This window comes from Rana temporaria, chromosome 6, assembly GCF_905171775.1.
Source record: "Rana temporaria chromosome 6, aRanTem1.1, whole genome shotgun sequence".
In the NCBI taxonomy this organism is placed as follows: Eukaryota; Metazoa; Chordata; class Amphibia; order Anura; family Ranidae; genus Rana; species Rana temporaria.
This window is the reverse complement of record NC_053494.1, coordinates 166,742,955-166,757,393: the sequence shown is the minus strand read 5'-3', so window position 1 is coordinate 166,757,393 and position 14,439 is coordinate 166,742,955. Positions and strand designations below refer to the sequence as shown.

General features: G+C 43.9%; 1 protein-coding gene across 2 annotated transcripts in view; it reads left to right on the top strand.

Moving 5' to 3' along the window:
- Positions 1-14,439, top strand: part of METAP1D (methionyl aminopeptidase type 1D, mitochondrial) — a 245,406-nt gene that overhangs the window by 113,907 nt on the left and 117,060 nt on the right. For both annotated transcript variants that reach the window (XM_040357752.1, XM_040357751.1), the window contains one exon: positions 8,986-9,028. In XM_040357752.1, the coding sequence (XP_040213686.1) occupies positions 8,986-9,028 (43 nt within the window). The remainder of the gene's footprint in view (positions 1-8,985; positions 9,029-14,439) is intronic.

Below are 14,439 nucleotides of genomic sequence, written 5' to 3'. Positions count from 1 at the left end.
CGGTGGGAGGAATAGTTCCCCAAGGGCCGAATAAAGGCTAGCAAAGGGCCACATCTGGCCCCCGGGCCACAGTTTGGAGACCACTGCTCTACATAAAGATGGTCTAGGCCATAAGAACATTGTAAAGACCCTGAAATTGAGCTGCAGCACAGTGGCCAGGACCATACAGCGGTTTAACAGGACAGGTTCCACTCAGAACAGGCCTCACCATGGTCGACCAAAAAAGTTGAGTGCACATGCTCAGCGTCATACCAGAGGCTGTCTTTGGGAAATACTTATGAGTGCTGCCAGCATTGCTGCAGGGGTTGAAAGGGTGGGGGGGGTCAGCCTGTCAGTGCTCAGTGCCGCACACTGCATCAATTTGGTCTGCATGGCTGTCGTCCCAGAAGGAAGCCTCTTCTAATGATGATACACAATAATACCCTCAGTTTCCCGAAGACAAGCAGACGAAGGACATGGATTACTGTCCTGTGGTCTGATGAGACCAAGATAAACTTATTTGGTTCAGATGGTGTCAAGCGTATGTGGCGGCAACCAGGTGAGGAGTACAAAGACAAGTGTGTCTTTCCTTCAGTCAAGAATGGTGGTGGGAGTGTCATGGTCTGGGGCTGCATGAGTGCTGCCGGCACTGGGGAGCTACAATTCATTGAGGGAACCATGAATACCAACATGTACTGTGACATACTGAATCAGAGCATGATCCCCTCCTTTCGGAGACTGGGCCGCAGGGCAGTATTCCAACATGATACCGACCCTAAAGAAGCTGAGGATAAAGGTGATGGACTGGCCAAGCATGTCTCCAGACCTAAACCCTATTGAGCATCTGTGGGGCATCATCAAATGGAAGGTGGAGGAGCACAAGGTCTCTAACATCCACCAGCTCTGTGATGTTGTCAAGGAGGAGTGGAAGAGGACTCCAGTGGCAACCTGTGAATCTCTAGTGAACTCCATGTCCAAGAGGGTTAAGGCAAGTGCTGGAAAATAATGATGGTCACACAAAATATTGACACTTTTTGTGCCCAGTTTGGACATTTTCACTTAGTGGTGTACTCGATTTTGTTGCCAGTGGTTTAGACATTAATGGCTGTGTTGATTAGCGAATTAAATTCTGTGCATTTAGAAATAAACTTACAAATACCTACAGCTATATTACCAAGCAACATATTTATTTGATTTATATAATTCTGCCATACTGTGCATTGCTTAAAGAGTATGTATCTTAATTGTTGGAGGAAACTGGCACAGTCAAAGGAAACCCACACAAGCACAGGGACACTATAGAAAGTCTATACAGCTAGTGTCTTTGGTGTGATACAAATCCCAGTATCCAGACCTCCAAGGAAGATTGCAAATCACAATGTTGCCCAAAGTTGAGTGAGATCATATAAAAGGACACTTTCACACCGACGGCTGTTCTGCCGCAGTTAAAAGCATTTTTATGTTTTGCTGAAGTTCAAGACTCCAGGCACAGCGGTCACCTGCATTTGTACAGTGCGATTTAGCTGCGGCTGCGTTTAGCCGTGGAACGATGATGAACGGGGATCCAACTTGGATCTCTGCCAATACCAACCACTGTGTCTGGTATGAATCTTGAGGGGGAACTCCACGCCAAATTTCAAATAAAAACCCGGCATGGTTTCCCCCTTCAAGAGCATACCAGGCTCGTAAAAGAGCTAAAGAAGAGAGCGGGGCCCCCGGCAGAGGAGAACCAGACGGCAGTGAAGACCGGGACCCCTCCCAGCAGAAGACGTCGAAGAATCCTGGTGCCCCCCACTCATAAAAGAGCTAAAGAAGAGAGCGGGGGCCCCTGCAGAATAGAGCAGGGGCCCCGGCAGAAGAGAACCAGACGGCGGTGAAGGCCCTGGCAGAACGCCCCCGGAGCTGACAAATAAATTACTTTAAAACCATGTGTAGTGTGTTTTTTTGTTTTTTTGTCCCTCCAGGTGAATAAGTAGGGGTACGATGTACCCCATACTCATTCACCTAGGGTGGGGGGCTGGGATCTTCCCCCTCAAGATTCATACCAAACGCAGTTGACACGGTGCACTGCGGTGACCTGCAGTTATGTGCCGATAGCTGCGGTACATCGCAGCTGGACGCATTCAATTCTATTTTTTCTATTCGCACAAAAACGCAGGTAACCGTAGTGTGTGAAGGGTGTCATAGGAAAGCATTGTGTACTTCTAGCCGTGGTCAAATCTGCAGGTGAAAGCACCATTCTATCCGTCCGTGTGAAAGGGGCCTTGGATCTAAGGAAGGGCAGTGTTGGAGGAATACGTGACAAAGGGATTTGGATTCAGAGGAAGGGCAACAGGAAGCTGTGCTATATGTTTATCATTTGTTAATTTTTTAAAGAGATTATTATTACTAACAAGAACATGATATTCATACAGCCATTTAAGGTTTCATACACAATCAAAACTCAAAGCCTAAATGCTCTCTGGTATTCTATTTTCACTGGTCATTGAATTGATTATAGAACAGTAGAAAGAATAATGGTGCAAGGCAGTTGGTCATCCATAAACAGCCTTACTAGTGAAGTTATTGAATATGAACACCGGTAAATTGTTATGTTTAGAAGCTGTAGTGATCAGTATTTATAGATCTAAACTGTGAATACCTGACTACATTCTTCCTGAGTTGAATAGATTATTGTTATAGTTTTTCTTTTTATCATGCTATCTCAAGTGGCATTGTACAAAGCACTATTGTAGATATATCAAAAAGATAATGCAAAACTAAGGTTTCACAGACAGGTACACAACGTTGTAGCAATAAAAAGAAACAATAGGAGAATGGGATTCATCACCCCGAGTCTACAATCTAGAGGATGTGTGCTACCTTATATTCTCCAAAAAGTGACAAGCCTCACAATACAAATACTACCAATGAAACCAAAAATGATCTTACTCAGTCTAGACTCTAGAAAAAAAATATTTTGAAAAAAGGGGAGAACTCTAATGGCCTGTACACACGATCAGAGTTTCCGTTGGAATAAATTCCGATGGGTTTTTCCGACAGAATTCCGTTCAAGCTGTCTTGCATACACACGGACACACCAAATTCCGGCCGTCCATACAGACGAACGTAATTTCTGATTGTAACTCCGTTCTCTTTCTAACTCTGTCTGAATTTCTGACGGAAAAAGTCAGATGGGGCATACTCACAGTCGGAATATCCGAAAAAAATTTCGTCTGACTTTTTCCATCGAAAATTTTCGATCGGTGTGTGTGACGGAATTAGGATATCCCCGTCAAGCATTCCCTTCTTCCCATAAAAGCAAATCACCCCAATATTCCACGAGGAGGAATATTCCTGGAATCGCCCAATAAGCCACACATGAGTCAGAGCTTACTGCTGGAACAAGACACTTTAATGGCAGCTTGCTGCTGGTATATATGCAGTTTACAAGCTAAATCCTCCATCACAGAACAATGAAATCTCCACCCCCTTTCCACACACAGTGGGGGCTCCTATACAGATTATAGGCAGACATTTCGGCGCCGACTCTAAAGACACATTTCTTTAGATAATGACATCAGTGAAGGTAATTACTAGTTGTAACAGAATACGTTATCTAGACAGCTTGGCATTATTTGTCTGCCAAAAAATTTACTCGTGCACTTCTACTACTTGGAATAATTGGATTGAATAAAAAATAAATAAACGTGTGTGTATAGTATCTCATAAAAGTGAGTACGCCCCTCACATTTTTGTAAATATTTTATTATATCTTTTCTTGTGACAACACTGAAGAAATTACACTTTGCTACAATGTAAAGTAGTGAGTATACAGCTTGTATAACCGTGTAAATTTGCTGTCCCCTCAAAATAACTTAACACGCAGCCATTTATGTCTAAACCTCTGGAAACAAAAGTGAGTACACCCCTAAGTGCAAATTACCAAATTGGGCCCAATTAGCCATTTTCCCTCCCCGGTGCCATCTGACTCGTTATGCCCCGTACACGCTTTTGCCCGGCCAAACTCACATCAGAATTCCGACTGAATTCCATCGGAGGAAAAGAGAACCTGTTCTTTATCTAAACTCCGATGGAATTCCTTGAAAAAAAGTCCGATTGGGCATGCACATGGTCGAAATTTCCGATGGAAAAAGTCAGTTTGACTTTTTCCATCTGAAATTCCGATCGTGTCTACGGGGCTTTAGTGTTACAAGGTCTCAGGTGTGAAAAGGGAGCAGGTGTCTTAAACGTGGTGTTATTGCTCTCACTTTCTCATACTGGTCACTGGAAGTTCAACATGGCACCTCATGGCAAAAAACTCTCTGAGGATCTGAAAAAAATTACCTTTTTGCTCTAAATAAAGATGGCCTAGGCTATAAGAAGATTGTCAAGACCCTGAAACTCAACTGCCGCACTGTGGCCAAGACCATACAGCCGTTTAACAGAACAGGTTCCACTCGGAACTGGCCTCGCCATAGTTACATAGTACATAGTAGGTGAGGTTGAAAAAAAAACACAAGTCCATCAAGTCCAACCTATGTGTGTGATTTTATGTCAGTATTACATTGTATATCCTGTATATTGTGGTCATTCAGGTGCTTATCTAATAGAAATGGTCGACCAAAGAAGTTGAGTGCACGTGCTCAGCATCATATCCAGATGTTGTTTTTGGGAAATAGACGTATGAGTGCTGCTAGCACCTCCCTTCAGAGAATGGGCCGCAGGGCAGTATTTCAACATAAGGACCCCAAATATAGCTCCAAAACAATTACTGCCTCTGCCTCCTCAACAGCTTAGTAATACCATCCTATGTTCCCTACCAGCTGAAGCGCTTGCATTGTGGCAAAGAATTATTCACCTCCCCCCAATACCTGCAACCCAGTCCCAGATCACGGGAGTGCAGACAGCCGGTCCCGCCCTGCACGGCTGTTTTTATTCACTGGAGACCGTCTATGCAGTTTTGCTCCCCAGCGCCAGCACCAGAGTCATACTATTCATTTTGCTGTTTGCCTGGGGTAGGAGTTTGTGACTAACCAGTTGAGGGTCAGGGACCTGGTTAGTTTGTTTTTTAAAGGGGAGAAATGTGACTGAACCCACTGTCACTGTGTGTTTTGGAGGGGGCTATGGGCTGGCCTCCTACCCAAAGACTATGGCCCAGCAGAGAACGAGAGACTTGGGGACAAAATAGCATTGGGATAATGTAATGTTGTCTCCATCTACGTTGCATCCCTTCTCCCCCACCCCACCCCATCTTGTTATTGTGTTTAATTATGTTAGGTCATGGCACATAGACAAAAGGTGTGGAGACACATCCCAGTGGGGGATGTGTAAGGAGGGTCTGCCTGCTTATCATAATCCCTTTGTGTGTTTCAACTGTAGTTTATGTTTGAATGTACAAGTGTTGAGTTCCCATTGGTTTTATCCTTGTCCCCTACCTCCTCTATGACAAGGCTAAGGGGAGTGTCCCTAACTGTGTTTAAAGGTGTATGCTTTGTACTGTTTAACCCTCAACACCTGTGTGGTTTGCCTCGTGATTGGGGGGGGGGGGGGGGGGGGTTAAGGGCTGGTTATGGTGTGTCTGCTGGCTGCGGGTGAGTTTGGAGAACAGGAGACACATTTCATTTTATGCTATTGCCTATCTTTAGACATAATGTATATCTATATATCTGATAACTACTCCGATTCAGGGCTACAGCGGGAGGGGCCAAAATCTCCCTCTGACGTTTGCCGGGGGGGGGGGGGGGGGGGGGGGGGGGTTGGTCACATGACTGGTTTGAAGACCTCTGAAAATAGGTATTTAGAGGTTTAGTTAAAAAAAAAAAAAACGTACACAGTGTAGTATGGCTAGATAAAACAGAGTGGCTGGCAGTGACATTTTTTTAAAGTTTATTTCAGTACTAGCAGCGGCAAAAGGGGGGGGTGGAAACAGCTCACACAGACACACAGAGCTGACAGGCGGGGAGAGAGGAGAGCTGCGGGTGACGGAGGCACGTAAAATGACCATGATGTCAGGGCTCAGCAGCCATGATAAACTGTGGTCAGTTTAAAAGGGGGAGGGCAGAATCAGCCAGGTATTTTACAGCTTTGAGAGGGACAGGTTAGACAACACAAGCACTGTGCTGTTTAAACTGCTACAAGGGATCGGGAGCTCTTCTTTTTTTTTTCTTTTTTTCAGGTTACAGACACTTTAATTTTGGTTCTTTCCTTTATGCTGTTTTCAGTTCTAGCACGTTCATTTTTTTTTACTGGATGGTTGCTCTCTCTCTCGCTCTCCCCCCTATCTCTCTCTCTCTCCCCATCTCTCTCTCTCTCTCTCTCTCCATCTCTGTCTCCCTATCTCTTGTTTAGTAACCCAGAATCCCTCAAACCCAGTGTGCCCAGTTACCTCTAGGTGCCTGTTTTACACAACTAGGAGCAATTTACTATGTTTTTCTATTTTTTTACTATGTTTTTCTCTCTCTCTCTCTCTCCCCATCTCTCTCTCTCTCTCTCTCTCTCTCTCTCCATCTCTGTCTCCCTATCTCTTGTTTAGTAACCCAGAATCCCTCAAACCCAGTGTGCCCAGTTACCTCTAGGTGCCTGTTTTACACAACTAGGAGCAATTTACTATGTTTTTCTGGGCACAGGTTTACTTCAAGACTATGATCTACCAGCATATCCGGATACCTAATACAACATAATTAGTTTATCTGATTTACCTCCACCCCTAGATTATAGTCTTCCATATGGTGTGCCTGTGTTTTGTTGGTAGTCCTAGCATATTTGCTTATGGATACATAGACGACAATTCCAAGTGCTGTATACAGTAAATCTGACAGTTTAATCTCTTTTCAGTTGTCACATATTAACCACTTCCATACCAGGTACTTACGCAGCTTCCCGCCCAAGCCAATTTTCAGCTTTCAGCACTGTCGCACTTTGAATGGCAATTGCGCGGTCATGCTACACTGTACCCAAACAAAATTGGCGTCCTTTTTTCCCCACAAATAGAGCTTTCTTTTGGTGGTATTCGATCACCTCTGCGATTTTTTTTTTTGCGCAACAACTAAAAAAAGGCTGAAAATTTGGAAAAAAAATTACGTTTTTATTTTTTTCTGTTAATTTTTTTGTAAATAAGTTTTCTCTTTCAATTACGGGCACTGATATGGCGGCACTAATGGGCACCGATGAGATGGCACTGATGACATCGATGAGGTAGTACTGACGGGCACAGATGAGGTGGCACTGATTGGCGGCGCTGGTATGCGACACTGATGGGCACACATAGGCGGCACTGATGGGCACACATAGGCGGCACTGATGGGCACACATAGGCGGCACTGATGGGCACACATAGGCGGCACTGATGGGCACACATAGGCGGCACTGATGGGCACTCATGGGCGGCACTGGGCACTCATAGGCGGCACAGATGGGCACTCATGGGCGGCACTGATGGATACTTATGGGTGGCACAGATGGGCACTGATAGGTGGGCACTGGGCATGGATGGGCACTGTGGGGTGGCACTGATGGACACTGGGGTGGCACTGATGGACACTGGGGTGGCGCTGATGGACACTGGGGTGGCGCTGATGGACACTGGGGTGGCAGCACTGATTTTTGCCAGGTTGCCAGTCAGTGCCCATTTGTGGGCACTGACTGGCATCTTTTTTCTTTATGTTTTTTTTTTTTTTTTTTTTTTTTGTTTTTTTTTTTTTTTTTTTATGGCATTTTTTTTTTTTTTGCCCACCCTGGTGCTCCAGGGTGGGCATCCCTGGTGGTCCAGTGTGGCGATCCGAGGGGGGGCTGCGCTGATAAACAATCAGCGCTAACCCCCCCTGTCAGGAGAGCCGCCGATCGGCTATCCTCTACTCGCGTCTGTCAGACGGCTCTTCCTGTTTACATCGTGATCAGCCGTGGTTGGACACGGCTGATCACGTGGTAAAGAGTCTCCGCCGGAGGCTCTTTACCGAGATCGGAGATGCAGGGTGTCAGACTGACACCCCGCATCACCGATCGCCGGGATGCGCGCCCCCACGGGCGCGCGCGGCATGAAATCCTGCAGGACGTTCTAGAACGTCCTGTCAGGATTTCATAACCACTTCCCGGACGTAAATCGGCCATAGGCCGGGCGGGAAGTGGTTAAGCAGGCACAGCTTATCTATACACTATACAGGGCTATAATGAAGGTAGAACTGATCGTTACTTTAGAATACCCTTAGGGCTCTTTCACACGGAGCGGATCCATATTAATCCGCCCCGTGTGTGTCCGTCTGCTCAGCGGGGATCATCCGTAAATCCCCGCTGAGCTGTCGGCGGACAGGGCGGTCCCCGCACACTGTGCAGAGACCGCCCTGTCTTTCCTCCGCTCTCCCCTATGGTGAATCGGATGAATACGGACCGTGTGTCCGTATTCATCCGATCCGTTCCGCCAGACGGAAGAAAAATAGGGGTTTCTTCCGTCTGAAAAAGCGGATCTTTGCGGAGGCAGATCTTTACGGACGTTAGCGTATGCTCATCCGCCAACGTCCACAATCCCATAGGGATGCATTGTGAGTCCGTAAACGGACTTGTAAAAAACGGACCGTTCGTCCGCCCGTGTGAAAGGGCCCTTAAACTTGAATAATAATAATAAAAACAAATTCTAAGGTCAGTATGATAATTATAAAGAAAAAAGTCAATACCTACCTACCCTATATAACTCACTGGCGTCATATGATTTTATTCAAAATTACAGGTTCCTTCAACTCAGATACCGCCTGATTACCCCAAACAATACTTGAATTGCTGCATCATTTGAAAATGTTACATTATTTTTATGTTGGATAATTAGGAAAGTGTATAATTGGCTTTTACGTTTTTGGTACAGATTTATATGTTCAAGCTGTATTGTAAAAATATACCTCATTGTATTTAAATGAACTAATACATGGTTCAGTGTTATTGTGATAGCTGCCCAGCTTATCATCGGCTTAAAATAGAAGTGTATACTATTGGTGGCTTAAATACATGTGTCATTTTCTTTTCTTTTTCTTTTTAAAGCCGACCTCTTGAGGATGGAGACATTATCAACATAGACGTCACTGTGAGTCACTTATTAACCACCTTTCATTGGCTTTACAATTTAACAAAAACGCCTGTTCCCCTTCGTGTTAAAAATAAACCGTTTGATGACGAGGTCCTTAATGAATTGCACTGTGAATGCTTTCTCCTTCAGTCCTCCCTCATCGGCTCCTTAATAGTGTTGAAACTCAAGAACTCAATGCGAAAACTGGGAAACAGAAGTCATTGCCTGTTCAGCATATAGTGCTCCAGTGGCTATAGGGCTAGTGCAGCAAATGTTGCCTAGGTCCAAACCTGCTGCTATGCTAAGACTTGTTCTTCCAGGACGACCAGAACACCATAGCTAGCCCCCAACTATTTTTGAAATCAATAAATATATCTGCACACTTAGTCCCCTTTCACACTGGAAGCGTCTGAAAAATGCCTCCCATGCAGCTCTTGTGTGAAAGCCTGAGTGCTTTCACACTTGCAGGACGTTGGGAAAAGTCCTACAAGCATCATCTTTGGAGCAGTGTATACACGGCTCCTCCACCGCCCCTGCCCATTGAAATGAATGGGCACCGCTGCCAAAGTGCCTGCAAAGCGCTTCAGCAGCAGCACTTTTCGGGTGCATTTAACCCTTTCTTTGACCGCTAGCGGGGGTTAAAAGCGCCCCGCTACCGGCTGAAGAGCGATGTTAAAACAACGGTAAAACGCCGCTAACGCAGCCGCGCTGTGCATGTAAAAGGGCACTCGGTTCTAATGCCGCGTACACACGATCATTTTTTGGCATGAAAAAAAAGTTTTTCAGCATGTAGAAAAAACAAAGTTTTTCCAACTTCATCATTAAAACAACGTTGCCCACACACCATTGTTTTTTAAAAATGCTCTAGCAAAGCGCGGTGACGTACAACACGTACGACGGCACTATAAAGGGGAAGTTCCATGCAAATGACGCCACCCTTGGGGCTGCTTTAGCTGATTCCATGTTGGTAAAAGACGATTCGCGCTTTTCTGTCTGTTACAGCTTGATAAATGTGCTTACTCCATTATGAACGGTAGTTTTACCAGACGAGCGCTCCCGTCTCATAACTTCTGAGCATGCGCGGGTTTTTAACGTCGTTTTAGTCCACACACGATCATTTTTTACAACCCGAAAAACGACATAGTTTAAAACGTTGTTAAAAAATGCAGCATGTTCGAATTTTTTTTTGGTCGTTTTTCAGAACCCGAAAAATGATGTGAAGCCCACACACGATCATTTTAAATTACATTTTTAATAAAAATTCTTTTTTTTCATGCCGAAAAATGATCGTGTGTACCCGGCATTAGGCTCATGGTGGGTTTTTCAGATTCAGTAGGTCAATGACCAAGAATGCCTTTATTAAGCATATGCCACCAATTATACCAACATTAAAAAGTCCTCCAGCATCAATAGTGGGCAGATGTACAGGTCTGTAGCTTTTGGTGCCAGAATCCTGGTGCTGAGTAATTCCACAACAGATCTGAGACATTTAGTGCAAAGGATCCCAGCACTGGAGGCAAGTTCATATGTTGTCAATGCCAGTGCGTATTCAAATTAATAGGTCACTATGCTCCTTGTGTAGTAAGCCTTATGCCAAAATGACATGCAATTACACACATGTAAACTAATACACATAAACACTCGCTAATACATTGGAAAGCATTAAAGCTGAGGTCAAAGGACAACTTTTTAGCCAGCAGGTTACTTTTTTGTGTGAATGAAATTGAAATCTACAACTCTGGCAATTGTTTTGCGCACAGAAGTCATAAGGAATGTGCACTAAAAAATGTCTTAAAACGCCCTTACTAGCAATCCAATCACTAAGCCAATAATGATTTCTAGTAAACATTACAGCAGTACTAAAATCAGAATACACTATATTACCAAAAGTATTGGGACGCCTGCCTTTACACTTATATGAACTTTAGTGGCATCCCAATCTTAGTCTGTAGGGTTCAGTATTGAGTTGGCCCACCCCTTGCAGCTATAACGGCTTCAACTCTTCTGGGAAGGCTGTCCACAAGGTTTAGGAGTGTGTCTATGGGAATGTTTGACCATTCTTCCAGAAGCGAATTTGCTCGCAGTCTCAGCTTTAATTCATCCCAAAAGTATTCTATTGTGTTGAGGTCAGGACTCTGTGCAGGCCAGTCAAGTTCCTCCACCCCAGACTTGCTCATCCATGTCTATATTTATTTATTTATTTGAGGTACTTATATAGCGCAGTCAATTTACGCAGCGCTTTACATATACGTTGTACATTCACATCAGTCCCTACCCTCAAGGAGCTTACAACCTAAGGTCCCTAACACACATTCATACATATACTAGGGACAATTTAGACAGGAGCCAATTAACTTACCAGCATGCCTTTAGAGTGTGGGAGGAAACCAGAGTGCCCGGAGGAAGCAGATGGTGTCATGGTTGGGATTCAAACCAGCGACCCTTTTTGCTGCTAGGTAAAAGCACTAACCACTACACCACTGTGCTGCCAATATGGACCTTTGTGCACTTGTGCGCAGTCATATTAGAACAGGAAGGGGCCATCTCCAAACTGTTCCCACAAAATTGGGAGCACTAAATTCTTCATTATGTCTTGGTATGCTGACGCCTTAAGAGTTCCCTTCACTGTAACTAAAGGGCCAAGCCCAACCCCTGATAAACAACCACACACCATAATCCCCCCTCCACCCAATGAGCAAGGTCCATAAAGACACGGATGATCGAGTTTGGGGTGGAGGAACTTGACTGGCCTCCTAAACCTTGTGGACAGCCTTCCCAGAAAAGCTAAAGCTGGTATAGCTGCAAAGAGTCAATACTGAACCCTATGACTAAGACTGGGATGCCATTAAAGTTCATGTGGGTGTAAAGGCAAGCGTCCCAATACTTTTGATATTATAGTCGATTTAGAATCCAGAGAACACTTCACAGGTTCATTGGTGTACTTGCTGTAGCTTGTGTCTTGTAATGTTTTCTCCCTGGGAACAGGGTGGGATGGTATGTCACAGCAATACCTGGATAAAAAAAACTGCGCATGGTGCTCTGTGATGCATCTCTGTAAAGGCTTAAATTTGCCTGCAGTGTAAGTTTAAGAATTTTTTAGTACATTGCGCTTATTGTGAAAAGTGTGCTTCTTGCATGAATTGAGATTTATACTGTAGTCTTACTGGAGATATGCACTGCATAGCAACAGTGTTTTCAAGCTAATCAAAAGTCCATGATGTGCTTGTCCTATGCAGTAGTCAACAATTGCTGGATCAGCAGAATGCTGGTGGATGGGATTTTCTCTGTGCATTTGCAGAAGCAGCACTGTACCAGCTGCAGAGTTTGCAACTATTAATGCGTAGCTCCTGTAGACTGCATGTAGACTGCACATTGGGGATCTTCCGAAAGAGAGCGGAGTATAAACTTAAAGAATAACCATACAAAAGAACTTGTCTTTTAGGCTTCATTTCCATGGACGTTTTTACAGCTTAAAAACGCCTGTCCGTTTTGTTTTTTTTGTAATTTTTTTTTTTGAGCTGGAGCTCGAAAACGATGCTGTGGCGTTTTTTAGCGTTTTTGCGTCTGGTGTTTTTTTTGCAGCTTAAAAACGGCTCAGCCATCTACAGCTCAAAAACGTCATGGTGGGCATGAGGCCATATAGACTAACATGGAGAGCCGTTTTAAGCTGCAAATAAAGCTCAGAAAAGTGGCTGTAAAAACGTCCAAAAACGTCAATGGAAATGAAGCCTTACAGTAAAATTAAGGTGTTTTTTTTTTTTTTTCGTTTTGTCTAGTAGAGAGGAAAAAGAACGCCTGTTTTTATTTTTAGTTTTTTAATCTTTATTAAAAGTTTGTAATGCATAGTTACAGTTACTGTACATGAGGTATAACACGTACAAAAATATCGAAATACAGCTGCACCAAAGTATGGTAAGTTGTATATCAAAAATTTTCATGGATATACAGACACCAATACTGAGAAATAGACGGTGAGGATACCATCATCAGAAAATATAATGGGAGGTAGTGAATTTCAGACAATAGGATTGTCAATTGGTATACTGGAAATAATCGAACCAGTATGATGCAGAGCAAGGATGGGTTGAGAGGTTGCTGATGAGTAACTGGTGGAAATAAAAGGATGAGGGAGAAATAGAAAAGTGAATGGGGGTATGGATGGCGAGGTAGGGATAGGGGCACTCCATCATGGCTGAAGGGGCACTGAGTTGGTATCTTCCTCGACCCATCAAGAAACTCGTAAAAGCGAAGCATGGGCCAAGCCATCCAAGTGTGTGTGTGAATTGTTCTTTTCCGGATGTTTCAGGTCCCTAATAGAATCGAGTTTGGTCGCCCATTCTATAAGGCAGGGTGTAGAGGTGAAGTGAAGTAAAATAAAATCCCAAATTTCTGCAGGAAAAGGAATAGTGGGGAAACTGATTCAGGTAATTCTGATGACAACCAGGGATTTCCTCATTTTGGAGTGATGTCCTCTCACTTCCTGTTTTCGTTAAGGGACAGGAAGTGAAGGAAAAGCTCCCCCAACGAGACACGAAAAACAAAGGAGGTTATACTCCTCCCTTACTCTATACAAAATGCCAAAAAAAAGTTTTGCCTATAGTTCTACTTTAAGCCTAGAGTTGTATACATGGAACCGAGATTACCTACTTAGTACTTTTATTTTTCATCCTGGATTATTTGCATGCAAGTAGAACTTAAAGTGATTGTAAAGTCTTTTTTTCCTTTTGTTAAATATAATAAACATGTTATACTTACCTGACCTGTGCAGTGGTTTTGCATAGAGCAGCCTAGATCTTCCTCTTCTCAGGTCCCTCTTCAGCTCTTATGGCCCTTCCCTCCTGACGAGTGTCCCACAGCAAGCAGGTTGCTATGGGGGCACCCGAGCTGAGCTGCAGCTCCGTGTCTGCATCGGAAATCTATAGAAGAAAATTGTATAATGTATAGCCAGCCTTACTCCTCCTCACAGCACCTCTGTAGTTCAGAAGGCAGGCTCTGTGAAATGTGTGACACAGCAGTGCCTATCAGCAGGGTGTAGTGAATATGTGTCACAGAATTCAAGGAGGAAAATGTACGGAGATCTTCACAAAGTAAGTTTACAAACTTGCAAGATTGTTCAGAGTAATATGAGTAGGACAGAAAGAAATTAAATACATTGTGGAACTTAATATATAATGTTTACATTTTACTTTTTAAAGAGGAGTTTCATCCTCATCGGAAAAAAAATACAGCAAAGGCTTTAGAAATGTCTAGTAATCTACAGATACTTATAGAAAATTGCTGTTTTATTTTTATTTTTTGCAAACCTTATTTATATTTTCCTCTCCATTCTTCTCTTGGTGGCAGAATCCAAGGGTTGGATAAAAGCAATCAAAGGGCGGCATGCAGTTTAGAGAGCACTGGTCTACTCAATAACAATACTGCTTGGACCT